The 14257-nt window shown below is 41.6% G+C and overlaps 2 protein-coding genes across 2 annotated transcripts in view; one reads left to right on the top strand and one right to left on the bottom strand.

Moving 5' to 3' along the window:
• cog5 (component of oligomeric golgi complex 5) overlaps positions 1–14257 on the top strand; it is a 38844-nt gene that overhangs the window by 7049 nt on the left and 17538 nt on the right. The window contains exons 6-8 of the mRNA XM_040173269.2: positions 475–595; positions 12417–12547; positions 14096–14255. Of these exons, the coding sequence (XP_040029203.2) occupies positions 475–595; positions 12417–12547; positions 14096–14255 (412 nt within the window). The remainder of the gene's footprint in view (positions 1–474; positions 596–12416; positions 12548–14095; positions 14256–14257) is intronic.
• Positions 5224–7803, bottom strand: LOC120817261 (G-protein coupled receptor 22). Its single transcript, XM_040173274.2, is given in 4 exon segments — positions 5224–5472; positions 5475–6402; positions 7345–7491; positions 7726–7803. Coding segments are annotated over 4 exon segments (1260 nt in total). The 3' UTR covers positions 5224–5365.

Genomic DNA, 14257 nt, shown 5'->3' with positions numbered 1-14257 from the left:
AATGATGGTAAATGATGGTTGTAGGTGGTTGTCATCTACGATTACCGAAGGGGGGCGTTTGTTTTTTTGACAACGTTTCGACTTTTTATCCCCTTACATTAGTGCGGAAATGGGCTTCTATCGTTGTGTGAATGCATCCCTCCAGCCAATCCAAAGACGGGGTTTGTAACCAATCAGGTGTAGAGACCATGGTGACTGGCTCCGCCCCCTTACTGTCAAAAAGAAAAACAGCGAGCGCGTAGAAAACACCTTCGAGCGCGGGCAGATTTTAACCTTGCGAGCGAGAAAGTTCACGCTCCGCGAGCGAGCAAATATCTTGCGCGAGACGGACTTTTTAAATTTTTTTTTTATTCCGATTATTAACTTTTCTGAATCGAGACCGAATCGTTCTAGAGAGAATCGAAAAAAATCGAAAAATCTTTTTCCCCCACCCCTACTATTGTCACTATGCCACTATGTCTCCTTTTGCTTCAGATGGCCTGTGACTTGCTGAGGAGGATCATTCGTATTTTGTACCTGAGCAAGAGGCTCCAGGGTCAGCTCCAGGGGGGCAGCAGAGAGATCACCAAGGCTGCTCAGAGCCTCAATGAGTTGGGTAAGGACCTGCGTGTTTATTGATTATCCATGGTTCACATAACTTCTGCTTTACTTTTCTTTTATCTGACTTGCCATTTGTGGGAAGCCGTGGATCAGTAGAAAGCATCCTTCAATCAGGTTCAATCTCCAGCTGCTCAATGGTCCATATCCACGTGTCCTTGAACAAGACACTTTACCTCAAATATCTCCCATGTGACTATAGTGTATGAATGTTAGTTACTGATTGGCAGGTGTCACTGTGTATGGTAGCTACTTTTATCGTGTGTGAATAGGCGAATAATAAAATGAAGTGTTAGAGATTTAATTGGTCAGAAGACTAGAAAAGGTAAATGCAACTACAGTCCATTTATCACTTACATTTGAGGATAGATGGCACTGGTTGAGGCCAGGAGGTTATTAATGGCTCAACAAAGCTGTGACTCTCCTACTCTCCTGTTTATTTTTCTCTATTAATGATGAGCAATAATGAATGAGTAATAATAAATAATAAGCAGCTCTTGCATTACGGCAGGCCATTGTAAATGCCGTATAAGAGTATCTCGTCAAACTAGCCCAGATTCTTCTAAATAGGTGGCTGTAAAGTTGTCACGATTTTGGCTTTGATTTGTGCCTTTGAGGGTTATATACAATAATTTACCTTAATTAATATAGCTAAGGAATTGTGCACCATAAAATTATGGTACAAACACTTGTAAAGCAAGAGACTGAGGAGGGTGGCTGATAAAGATACTGCTCCAACCTGTTAACTTCAAATTGAGGATTTCCTGTAAAGGATGATGACATAATAAAATATGCTGGCAAACATTCAGAGCTTCATTCTGAAATCTTTTTCAATAGAACATTCAGATTCATATTACAAAATGAAATCAAAAGTTGATATCACGGTAATTTGTATGATTCTGACGGTATCCCAGTAAAACCCTGTATTCATTTTTTTGAGTAAACACTTTTATTCATTGACGCCGTGAAATAACCACCGGCTCATTGTCCACCGCTCGCTGGCCAACTTGCTGGCAACTGGCCGGTGAGTTAGCTTGTTAGCTGCTGGTGTTGCCACCAGAGACAACACCAGCGGTTTGACTAACTTTGCAAGAAATTGTTTTCTGATCTAATTTACATTGGATTTTTCAAAACCAAAAACCCTCCAAACAGACACAGTTCCTCTCTTGGGCACAAGTTGTGTTGGTGCATCTCTGGTCTCTCACAGTTCTCCAGGTCTTCTCGATTCAGTCCTGTATCGCTCTTTTCAGTCTTTTCGTGTGGCGACAAAGTATCTTCTTATTGTAACGTTATAGCAGTCGAGCTGTACCCAGCATGCAGTTGCGGGGTATTTTTTTATAAATGTACAATTATTAGTTGTGCCTTATTAATTGTTGTTATAAAATTCTATCCATGACTCCATCGCGATAAACGTAAGACAATTATCTCCAATCGCTGCACGCTCAGCGATGAGGTGTCGAAGAGCAACATCAGTTACTCTTACCATAAGGATATCTGATACTGATGCACCGGTTTACTGTTAAGGATTCTGTGGAATGATAACTTTAACCTACTACTTCCTCCCAGTTCTCCTGCCTTTCTTTCTATTAGCTGAGCGGATAACCCTCTAGGGCAGCGATTCCCAAAGTGTGGGCCGCGAAGGTACTGCAGGTGGGCCGCGAGAGGTCATTTACAATAAATAAATAAAACGTTTTTAATTTTCAATTTTGAAAAGTTTGAAATTAATATAAAAATATGTATGATGCGGCACATTAGTTATGTGAAACATTAATTGATGAAGCACAAACAATTTAAACGAACAGATTGGTTAATCGGTTGATCCATACTGGTTGTACACGGAAGGCGCTCTGCCAAACATGCCAAAGCTCTGTCTATGACGGCGAGATGCTGAGCGGCGCTCAAGCGCTTGAGATATGACTGCTACGGTGGCAAATCACCAGCCGGTCTGCGAGCTGGACGCATTGGTCTTAATGTGCCGGTAATGATGGTAAATGATGGTTGTAGCTGGTTGTCATCTACGGCCCACTACGGTTACATAAAGGTGTCGTTTGTGTTTTGACAACGTTTTATCTCATAATTTCGACTTTCTATCCCCCTTCTTCAGTGCGGAAATGGGCTTCTATAGTTATGTGAATGCATCGCTCCAGCCAATCCAAAGACGGGGTTTGTAACCAATCAGGTGTAGAGACCATGGTGACTGGCTCCGCCCCCTCACTGTCAGAAAGAACAACACCGAGTGCGTAGAAAACGCTCTTTCGAGCGCGAGCAGAGATTCTCCTTCGAGCGCGAGCAGAGATTCTCCTCGCAAGCAACGAAGTTCACGTCTCGCAAGCGAGCAAATACCTCGCTCAAGACGGACTTTTGCTGGCGGATGTTTGATTTACGTGCGCGCATCAACCTGATTTGCACTCTCAAATTTTGACAGTGATTTGCGACTGCAGTATCTTATGCGCCTTATTGTGCGGAAAACACGGCACATGAGCTCCGGAGAAAATGGTATACAAAACATACATTGTCGGTTAATACATTTTGAATCAAAATTAAATTCTTAAGGTAATTTAATCATCCCTAGTTTATGTTTTGATCAGAGTTGTGATTAAAGGTTTGGGTGGGCCGCAAAAGATTTTCAGATTTCAAAGTGGGCCGCGGCATTCTTGAGTTTGGGAACCGCTGCTCTAGGGTTCACCCTGAAAGTTTGCACTTTTAAAAGATACCCTGTGCTGTGTTTAAAACATAAATTCCCATCTCTCTCTCAACTAAAGGAGCTACTTTTACAATTTCAATCATGCCCTTATCTATGGATTTAATAACTAACAGAAGCAGATACAGTTATAAAGTGACTCCTCCCAGTGTAGTCATCATGCCTCCGTCCACGCCCAGGCATTTTATTACCGTCCTAAGTGGCTCCATCTGGTGACCGGACCTGAAATTCACCTAACCAGACCCTACTCTCATCAATATCAAAATACATTAAATGATTACACCTTTAACCTGAAGCTTCTTCAACCTACATAGAAGGGCATGCGTTATGTCATCATTATCATCTAATATGTAATACAAGGTAATCATAGAATATCTTAAATCATCTTAATTCACAACAGCATTAACAAAATATAAACTCATTTTATGTAGTCCAAAATCAGTTGCCAAAAAGCCCTTTAATCTGCACACACGCAACATCCTCGGTCCAAAAACTCAGTTTTAGTCGGCACAAACAAAACTCGCCTTTCACAAAAAACCTTCAATGGGGGGGGAAAAGGCTCAGGAAGAAACCTTAGGAAGGGCATCAAAGTTGAGACCCTCCTTCCAGGGTGGACAGAGTACAATAGATGTGTACAGTATTGAATGATGTACAGGATATACAATATGTTTACTTCATAATACAGAAATCATTTTACTGTCGAACACCACACAAACTATGATTGTACCACCAGTCATGACCAAACAAATTATCATTATCATTCCTCCCTTTTCTACTTTGCTTTTCTACTTGAATTAATAACGCAGCATGTACTTGCTAGCCTAGGACCACTTCTCATCACATACGCAAGCACACACACACACACAGACACACAGAAAGGGCGATTCCCTCATATTGCATTGGCCGCAAAGACCTTTTAAATGGGGTCGGTGTCCTCACTGTTGTCCAGCAAAGCCACAAACTCACTGTGATCCAGTGTCTGCTTCTTGTCTCTGTTGTGCCGCTCAGTTGTTGTGCAACTATTTCTCAAGTGGGCTGTGCTGCTTTGTCTTTTGTTATGGTTCACACTAAAGGCTCTAAAGAGGGTCGTTGTAAGAGTAGTATTTCCCTTCCCAAGAGGTTACCACAATTCCAAATTATTTTAAAAAAAATGCATGATGTAGATACTAGCTAATATATAGAAAAATGTGTCCTTACACTTTTGGTTAACCTCTCTGGGTCTGACTGGAATTTCTATACTACTACTGTCATGCAATTTTCCTGTGCCAATCTGAGGCATGTATGTGGACAAATTGTAAAGGCTTCTGAGGAAAACTTATCATTTTGTGAGTTTTGTTAATAAAAAGTTATTTATTTTTTTGTTAATGAAGAGACTTTAATATATGGACTCAATTGGCTTATTGACATAGTGTCTGCTTAATTTCCTCTGATTGATTTGAATACGTTCTGGATGTCCAGACTAAAATGAGTGTGTTTGAGGAACAACTCTCTCAAAACATTCTAGATTTATAAATAGCACTAAAGGGAAGAGGAAAGAAAATTGAACTTTAGTTAATGTGACTGCTGATAAACCTGTGACCTCTACCTCTGGTCTTGCCTGCTTTGTCTAACAAACTAACAATACATTTGACGTATGGTGCACTTAGCTTTTCATCGCAACATACCAGCATGCCGAGAGTTTGAAACAGATCAAACATTATTATAATAAACATTATGCACATTCAGCTGCAGGTAGTTTCACTCTTTACCTGTGTTTTTTATTTCAAGGAAAGTCCATGTCTGGATCTTCATTTCGTCATTTAATAAGCTTCCCAGAATTGCTGTACTATTGGTAATGAGCACTTGTGTGTGATTACCCTTTTTAGGCTTGTTGTATATTTCCCCATAGTTGGATTTCTTCTTTTGAAATATTTTTCACTTCTCTTTGGATACACAAACCTCCATATCTGCAACTACAACAGCAGCTTATATAAATATTTTTGATATGTTCAGTTTTTTTACTTTGTGGAATGTAACTACTTCATTTAATCTCCTCTGTACTAAATGAATCCCATTACTCAGCAATGTCTATGAGCTTAGACATTTTAGTATGGCTTCCATGTCCTTTACGGTGACCTTTTTATTTCTCCTGGGGTCAATCCACAGCTTATGGATGACTACATTGTTTGGTGTAGAGCTTCCACTACAGACCCAACCCTTTTCTTCATATTGCTTTTTAAAACCTTTTGGAACTTCTGCCGAGTGAAGGCATACAAAAGCGGGTGAAAGATAGTGGTTCCATATGCCATTACCAGGAAGCCTAAGCGGAGCAGAACAGTTAAACCACTGGGCCCGGTGCTGAGGATGATGGTGTTGAGGACAGTTATTGGTGTCCAGCAAAGTAAGAATGTGGCGATGATGAGAAGAGACACCCTGAAGACACGTTCCTGCCTCTTCCGTCTCTCCCGATGGCGCCTTACCGCTCGTCTGAGCGTGATTATGACCGATACTGAGACATGCATGTCCAGAGGTGGATTCCCTCCTGCCCTGACTCCTGTGCTGCTCCGTGAAGCGTCTGTGGACTCTGCTTGTGTTGCAGTGCTCAGACAGAGAGTGTTTTTTCTCTTTTGCTTCTTGCTGGGTAAGTGGCTCTGAAAGTGTGCACCAATGTGGATATTAAGTGCCTGAAGTATTTTGTAGTAAGTCACCAGCATCACCAGAGCTGTAAAAAAGAATATTGGGATCTGTGCTACCAGGTGATAGTACAAGCCCTGCTCTGTGTAGTACTCATTTGGATGAGCCACTGTTACCACAACCGTCCCGTTCACAAGGTCTGGAACAGAGTTGATGAAGAAGCTGACTTCCATGAAAGGAACCAGGAAACTGCCAAAGGATAAAGCCCAAATGCACCCCAGTAGAGCCACAGCCCGGCCCTTTGTAAGCACGCGACTCGCCGGCCGCACTGAGATGTCATAGCGATCTACAGTGATGGCCAGGACATTAACAGCAGTTGCTACACTTGTAAAGGAGACACAAGCTTCATGGAAACAGCTGATCATGGCTGTGTCCGTCTCCAAAGGAAATAACACCACCACTGCTGTCAGTGGGATACAGCACACACAAACCTAGAAACAAGACAGAAAATCAGGTCACATCCAAAATGCATTGTTTGTTTAGTACCAGGTAAACAAGAACATGCTTTGCAATGATTCTGATGCGGTTCTAAAAGGTATGATTTGATCGTATCAAACCAAGAATACAAACTTAAGCCATCAGTAGAAATAATTAAATATGTTGTACAGTAACAGTCAAAAGTAAATAACATGCGTCATATCAACATCATAATGTGGAGCCCTTCTAGCTGGGAGTCGGAGGTCCAGGTAGCCTACCTTGCCTTTAAGTAATCTACCTCTGGTGAATTTCACTTGGGTGTGTGCCTAGACTTTGTATTGTGTGGTAGGTGTATAGCTGATGAGTCAAACATGCTCAGTTTTCTTAACAGGACTGGAACCTGTTTTTTATCTAATAAGAATCTTACACTTTCCATCTTAACATTTTGCTGTTTTTATGAATGCACTACAGAAGTCAAACCAAAGTTGTAATAAACACAGTGGAGAAGCTAGTAGCATAATCGTGTTTAAGTAGACTCTTAAGTAGACATTTTCCACCTTAATTGATCAAAACAAGAAGGTGAAGGTTTGTAAACCCACCACTCCATGTTAAATTCATCTTGGCAACATAGCAGCTTTAACATGTTCGGAGAGGGACTTGGGGCATGTGCCTGAGTGGAGAGCAGGGTTGTCCTTCAATCAGACAATCAGCAGTTTCATCCCTGGCTCCACTAGTGTTCATGCGTCCCTGTGCAAGACACTAAAATCCCAAATTGCTCCTGTAGCTGTGACTGAGGTGTGTAAATGATAGTTACTGATGGGCAGCTCTCACTGAGTATGGTAGCTCCTGTCATCAGTGTATGAATGGGTGTAAATGGGTGAATGATGACATGAAGTGTTAAAGAGATTAGAGTGGTGTGAAGACTGGAAAATGAATGTCCATTTAGCATTACTTACCAACACATCCACTACATGCAGGTTCATAGTAATGATGTTGGAGACAGAGCTGATGAGGTTCTGTTTCATACAGTAGAGCACAAGCACAGTGAGATTGGAGCTCAAGCCCAAAACTATCTCCAGAAGTAGAAATCCTGTCAGAGAAACCTACCACAAAAAGAAAATTATGACATTTAATTTTACTTTAGTCATAATTATAGTATATGATAATAGTAACATGGAAGTTTTCAGTTATATTACATGGTACCAGTAAAATTCCCACCCCATTAAGGAGCCAGACAGTAACCTAGGGTTTGACTTGCCAGCAAGAAAATATCATGCCGTCATGTCTTTTAGATTTGATTAATAAAAAACATCTGACCTATGGAGCTCCAGCACTACCTGAAAGCTGATGGGGTAGATGGGCTTGTCTGATGTTGTGTCAAGGTCCTGGGAGTCAGCAGTGTCCAGCACCGTCATGTTGCTCACGGCGGCTACAAAAATCTGCACTAGGCATGTGTGCATTCTCGGAGGCCTGAAGCTTGCACTGTCGAATGCTACTCCTATATTGTCAATGTTGTGTAGAGAGTGGCATGCTCATTTGTGGTTTGGGTGAAGAGGAGTTGGATTTAACACCAAAAGCAGAGTCTGAAATCTTGAGTCTGAAAAAGAGTTGTTAAGCCTAAACAAACCCAATGCGAGAGCACTATAATGTGTTATCTAATAGTGTGATATCAGGCTTCAAGTCACCACTCACCCAGCAATGTCCTCTCCGGCTCAGTAACAATCCAAGCGACCCCGGGGAACTTGGTGAAGCATACCAAACTATCCCACCATATTGTGACCCAACCAGATCAGTCTTCCCTTGATCTACAACATTTGTTCTGTGAATGTATTAGTCGTACTCGCTCCTCTCAGGCGAAGCCAGTGAAACACAGAGCGCCATACACACCAGCCCCCCGTTGAGGGGCATGTGGTTTGCAACATCAGTGCGGAGCACGAAGATCAATGCTTTCTTTCATGGATAGCTCTGTCTCATCATTGTCCGTTGTGCTTGGAATAGTGCCTCGGCTCATCCCTGCCAGTGCCACAACAATCCTGCTGTCTCCACCCCTCTCCACTTTTCAGGTATTCTGTGTCGTTCACGCTAATGTGATCTGGTCCACAGCACTTTTATTCAGGTTTGAAATGTCATAGTCCAGAGAACAGTAAATGTGGAAATGGCAGAATGGAAGGGACAATCCAAGACAAATTGAAAGTGAGCTGGTGTGTTTACTCTCGACTCGTCACGGACCCTTTGGATGATTGGATGCCTGTGTTTAATCAGTTCCCGATGCCTGGCCTTTCATCTTTGATGGTTCTTCTTAACTGTGACCTTGACAGACACTGTTGTTTAATCATATTTTAAACAGAATGAACACACATTTCCCAACATTTAGCCAGGACGTTTTCTAAACTAGTGTCTTTTAGGGACACAGTGGTGGTCCTCTTCAGACTGTGTGCCATGCAGGGTAGATGTTGATGTGGAAGTAGCCTAGAAGCTAGCTTAGGCTAGGGTTAAGTTTGCCACTCACCCCCTTTCTGTGTGACACATGGAGGAATTCCTCTGCACAGTTCTCTGCTGTATGTCGCACATAGTTTTACGATGAAAAAAGTTTAGTAGTCATCATTCAAGGATGCTTGATTGTTAGTTCCTTCAGGATGTAAATTAACTTGAAGCCTGAATGGAGCAAGAGCGATAGTTGTGCTGTTGCTCTGCTTCAGTTTCTGTAGGTCTGTCTCTCTGTGTCAGCCCCACCTTTTCTTTTCTCTCTCTGAAACAGTCGCCACCTTCTCTTTTTTTCCCCCCCATTACATCTCTGTGCTTGACAATTTTGACTTACTAAGCACATGTAACACTTTTTGCTCTCATTTCCAATACTTCAATTCCTTATTCAATCTTTCTTAGTTTTTTGTAAGTAGGAGTAAATCTCCATCACGCATGGACAAAAGAACACAGATCTATTTGTGTTTGATTCCTTGTTTCTTTTTCTCTTTTTCATGTCTGTTTGTTTGTTTTCCTCATTAAAGAGCCCACGTAGGACCCTGTTTCCATGACAATGCCATTAGGAGCCTCCATCCTCTCGGGACTTTGGCCACTCATCTGCTTTGTGTTTGTATAGTACCGGCCGCATAGTACATCTCTTAATTGACCCAATCTGGCCCCCATTGGAGCAGTCGCTTTGTTGCGCTTGCTGCCTGCTGAGCATATGTTGAACATAGCTAGTAAGTGAGTGGATTTATTAGGGGTCCTTGTTATTTGCATGGCAACAACAGCAATGGCAGCCTAAGAGATGCAGGCTGATCAATTTACAATTCAAATAAGTCCTTTCTCCTCTCCTGCTAGTGATCAAAAAAACATATTTCACATTTTCCCGATCGGATAATTGTATCTCAGCTCTTCCTCTCTCTTTGTTTGTTCAAAGATTGTAAAAATATTTTTTACTGACGTGCACAACTAAGCGGGAGGTATGTTTTCCCTCGGAAGTTTTTCGTAACAGAGCGATAGATGGCAGACTGCAGGCTATAGAGAGGGGAAAAATAAATTCGCAATGATTTCCTGTGCACATGAGCATGATCCATGAATGAGGAGAAGAAAAAAAAGACAGAGCTCAGGGACCAAGAGAAAGAAATATGGTTACCTAATTGTTCACGGCCACGTGTCGGTTTGTGGCCATTGGCTGGGAACTCCCGGGCCGCCGCCTCCATTGAATGGTAGGGGAAATACTGAAGAAATAAAAAGGACAGTAAGAGACGTTTTTTGTTCAATTCAATTAATTTTATTTTGTATACCCCTCTGAGCTTTACAGTCTGTACACATGAGACATCCTCTGTCCCGAAACCCACACATTGGCACAGGCAAAACTCCCCAAAAAATGAAAAAACCTTCCATGGGGGAAAAAGGGAAAGAAACCTTAAGTAGAACGTCAGAGGAGGGATCCCACTCCTGGGATGGACAGACTACAATGGATGTCATGTGTACAAAATTAACAATGTAAAAGATGTATAATACATTCAATTCCTATAACAGAAATGATTCAAATAATTGCGAGTACAATCTATGTTTGTAATCCGGCTGGTGATGATAGTGTAGTTTGCTAACTTCACAAAAGAGTTATTTTTTCATTTTGGTGCTTGCAGTCAGCTGAACAAAACATTTACAAACCTTAAACTCAATGTACACATGAATGAACGTAACAGCTAGGAACAAGGACAACATATTGTAGCTTTGTAAAATACATAGAGTTGCATTCTATATTTACAATAGTTTATTTGGAGTGCAACAAGCCACTTGCATTATCGTGCATAATGTGACAGAAACAGCCAAATATGTAGATAGATGACCCTTTTATTAATGGTTTTCCCAAATCCCAGATGTACACTGGTACTGTTAACTGAAAGGTCCTCATGATTGTGCCGTTACTGGTTCATTTCTTTGTATATGGTTTCTGCAAGGCCTTAGCTGATCCCTGATGTCAGGCCCATGTCAATGAATTGTTTTTGAAACTCCACAGTAGTAGAAGTGAATTATTCTTCTCACACACAGATGCATCCAACCATTGTTGGCAATGTCTGTGTATGACTTCTTGCATTCATTGAGAAATTCTTCTCTCTGGAGCTGTCCGTGGTACCAGACTTAGCTCTTTGATTCTGATTCTGACTGACAGATTTACACACTCAAAAACTCTCACTCTCAGACACACACACAACCACACACACAACAAGTTCCCTTTGAAGCTTATTCATTAAAGTAATACCATCATTGTAGTAAGTGCAAGTTAGGCTAATTTATACATCACATTTAAACACAGCTCGAATAAGTTGACTAAGTCCTATGAAATAAATATAAAATTGAATTAAATAGTACAACACACACAAATTAATTCGTCAACAATAAACAGTGGGACAAAGCACAGAATATATGATTATTGTAAAGGGCAAGAAAGGCAATTGGATATTGAATGTGTTTTTTGTCTTGTAAACTACACCAGCCCTGCTTTACTGCTGTTATTAACGAACGCTTGTCATGCTTGTCAAGTTGGATAACAAATAACACCAGCAGAGAAGAAGAGTGACTGAAGTAGGATTCTGTTTTAAGTTACCCTGCTGTTGAACTCATTCTCATTCCTCCATATCAAGGACTCCAACATGTTTTATGTGCTGAATTATCACCATGGTGCTCCCGTGTCATGCCATGTTGTTTTCACAATTTTATCAATTTGTTGTTGCAGCCCTAGTTTGGAGATACTGTCTGAAAGTGAACAGTGCCCACATAGACTTTCATTGCACCAAGAAGAAGAATAATAGAGTGATACAACCATCTTATTTTTTTCTAATGCATGATCAGCATTAGCATTAGCATTTCATTTTACTTTATTTTATTACTTGTGCACTGCTGTCTTGTTGTCTATTGTCACACTGTCCACTGTCGCGCACCAACCGCCAAGACAAATTCCTTGTATGTTTGGCATATTTTGGTAATAAATGTTTCCTGATTCCTGATCCTGATCAGACTCTCTAAAATGACAGGTGGACAAAAAATGCAGGAAAAAAAGCAGAATGGAAATTTTTAATGCAATAGTGTGCCTGACCGCTCTCTCAAGCTTCTTGTCTTTTCTGTGAAGTGGAGGCTCATAACAAATAGAAATATAACCACAAAGAAGATTTGTTGATGAAGTTTCAGACTGACTGGTCCGTTGTGGACAAAAAGTAGAGAATTAGAAATTTGACAAATCTGTTCAAAATAGACGGAATATGAGGATTCCAAAAAAATACTGTACTTTTCTTTGCACTCCCTGTAAACGCATCTCCACAAATCCTCAGTTTTACTATTGGATATTTAGTTTTAGTAGCTTCAGGAAATGTATGGAAGAATCTGTAAATCAGATTAAGCTCTTATTGTTGTTTGTTGGTTAATTAAATATACAAAAAGTGTGAATGAAAAAAATGGCAATAGTCTTATGGCAATAGTCCCCATAAACCTGAATGGGGAAAAAAGCTAGGAAATGCAATATTGATGGTGTCTTTTATATGTGTGTTTGCCCATGCTCTAGACTATCTGTCCCAGGGTGTGGATCTCAGCGGCATCGAGGTGATTGAGAATGACTTGCTGCTGATCAGCAGAGCCAGGCTGGAGGTGGAGAACCAGGCAAAGAGACTTCTGGAGCAGGGCATGGAGATCCAGGTACACACACACACACACACACACACTCAACACAAAGAGTTCCTTTTAGTTGCACTATATTGTCCTGGGCCTATTGGGGATCTTGAACTTTCTGTTTGTGTTTAGAAACATCACGTCAAGATCGTTATTTTCAGGAATAATAAAAATATTAGCATATATTATATTCTAAATCAAACATATAAACTCTCTTATGGGGACCTAGTCCATTATTTTCTGTTTCACAGTGTTTATGGACCCCCAATAGTTTGCGCCAGGTGCCTTCTGTCTTGAAGGATGACCTGAATTGTGTGACCTACAACGAGCAACAAGAAGATTGGCAGTGCGGAGTGAGCGGGCAGGAACCTATGGTTTGACCCAACGTAATGTTTAGAAATGGATGTGGGCAGAAACGGGTAAATAGTGAAGGGAGCGGACTAGTGTGGGTGGATTTATTCTGAAACCCAGTGGAGATGCTGCATTCTGGATCAGCTGCAGAGTTTGGATGGCGCTGGCAGGAATGTGTTGCTGCCAGTAAAAGTTGACTGTTGGCTGTCACAGCGAGCTTCCTCGCATTCAGGGCTTGGGTTAGGACGTCTAAAGTAATAGTCAGGTTAAATTATTCGTCAGGTGGTGTGCTGCCATCCACTGAGAGATGTCAAACAGGCAGAGATTTGTGCTGCTACCTGTGTCCCTGATCGGGGAAATGACCAGATTAGTTGGATGTCATGTGAGAGGATCACAGAGCTGAGACAGTGTACAGAGAGAACAGGAGGGCATCCAAGCCAGAGCCTTGAGGGACCCCACTGGTGAGAGGACAAGGTTTGGAATCCTCGCCAAGTTACCCGGTAGGTACGGTCATTGCGATAGGATGAGAGAATGGCGAGAGCATGAGACAGCCAGTTCCTGAGGGAGGAAATAAGAATCTAGTGGTTTACTGGGTCAAATGTGGCAGAAAGGTTAAGAAGGATAAGGACAGAGGAGAGAGAGGCTGCTTTGGCAATGTGGAGTTGTTTTGAGACAATAAGGATACTAGGAGAAACTGGGTCAGATTTGTTGGAGTGAGTTCTGCTCCATCCAAAATGGGATGGATGCAGTCCCTCCTAATCAGACTAGGCGCTCCCCAAAGCGTCTTCCAGTGATCAAGAAGCCCACCTTATTTGCTTATTTACTGTTTAGTCTTCATATTTTCTTGAAGCATGAAATATCTGCCCTCTTGGTGTTCCTAAGCCAAGGACAATTTGAATGTTTCTGCGTGAGAGATAGATGGTCTCTTTTTTTTGGAGCCTATGACCAGAAAAGGCTTTGCTTACATTGTGAAGATGATGTTGTTTTATTTATTTTATTTAAAGCTATATATTCCTTTTTTTATTTGCCCTTGTGTGTAAAACTGTAAGGTGTATTTGTAGCTGCTGCCGTCACTCCTGCAGTTGTTGAGTCCACCACCCCCCCCTCTCCCAAACAAACAGTTTGACCCTCTTAGTTAATTTCCAACTGTAGAAAACCACAGACACCACTGGCATCCTCACTTGTCTCACTCCCCCCGTCTTCATCTCTCCTTTTGTTGGTCAGAATCCAACGCAGGTGGGCATGGCCTTGCAGGTCTTCTACAACCTGGGCAGTCTAAGTGTCACCATTGGTTCTGTAGTCGGTGGCTACAGGACAACCATACACGACAACATCACTCGTGCTTTGGACATCAAGGGATTGACACAGCCGACCAACCCCAGAGGT

Source organism: Gasterosteus aculeatus, chromosome 4 (genome assembly GCF_964276395.1).
Source record: "Gasterosteus aculeatus chromosome 4, fGasAcu3.hap1.1, whole genome shotgun sequence".
Lineage (NCBI taxonomy): Eukaryota > Metazoa > Chordata > Actinopteri > Perciformes > Gasterosteidae > Gasterosteus > Gasterosteus aculeatus.
The sequence above is the reverse complement of the archived record's forward strand: the minus strand, read 5'-3'. Positions and strand labels throughout refer to the sequence as shown.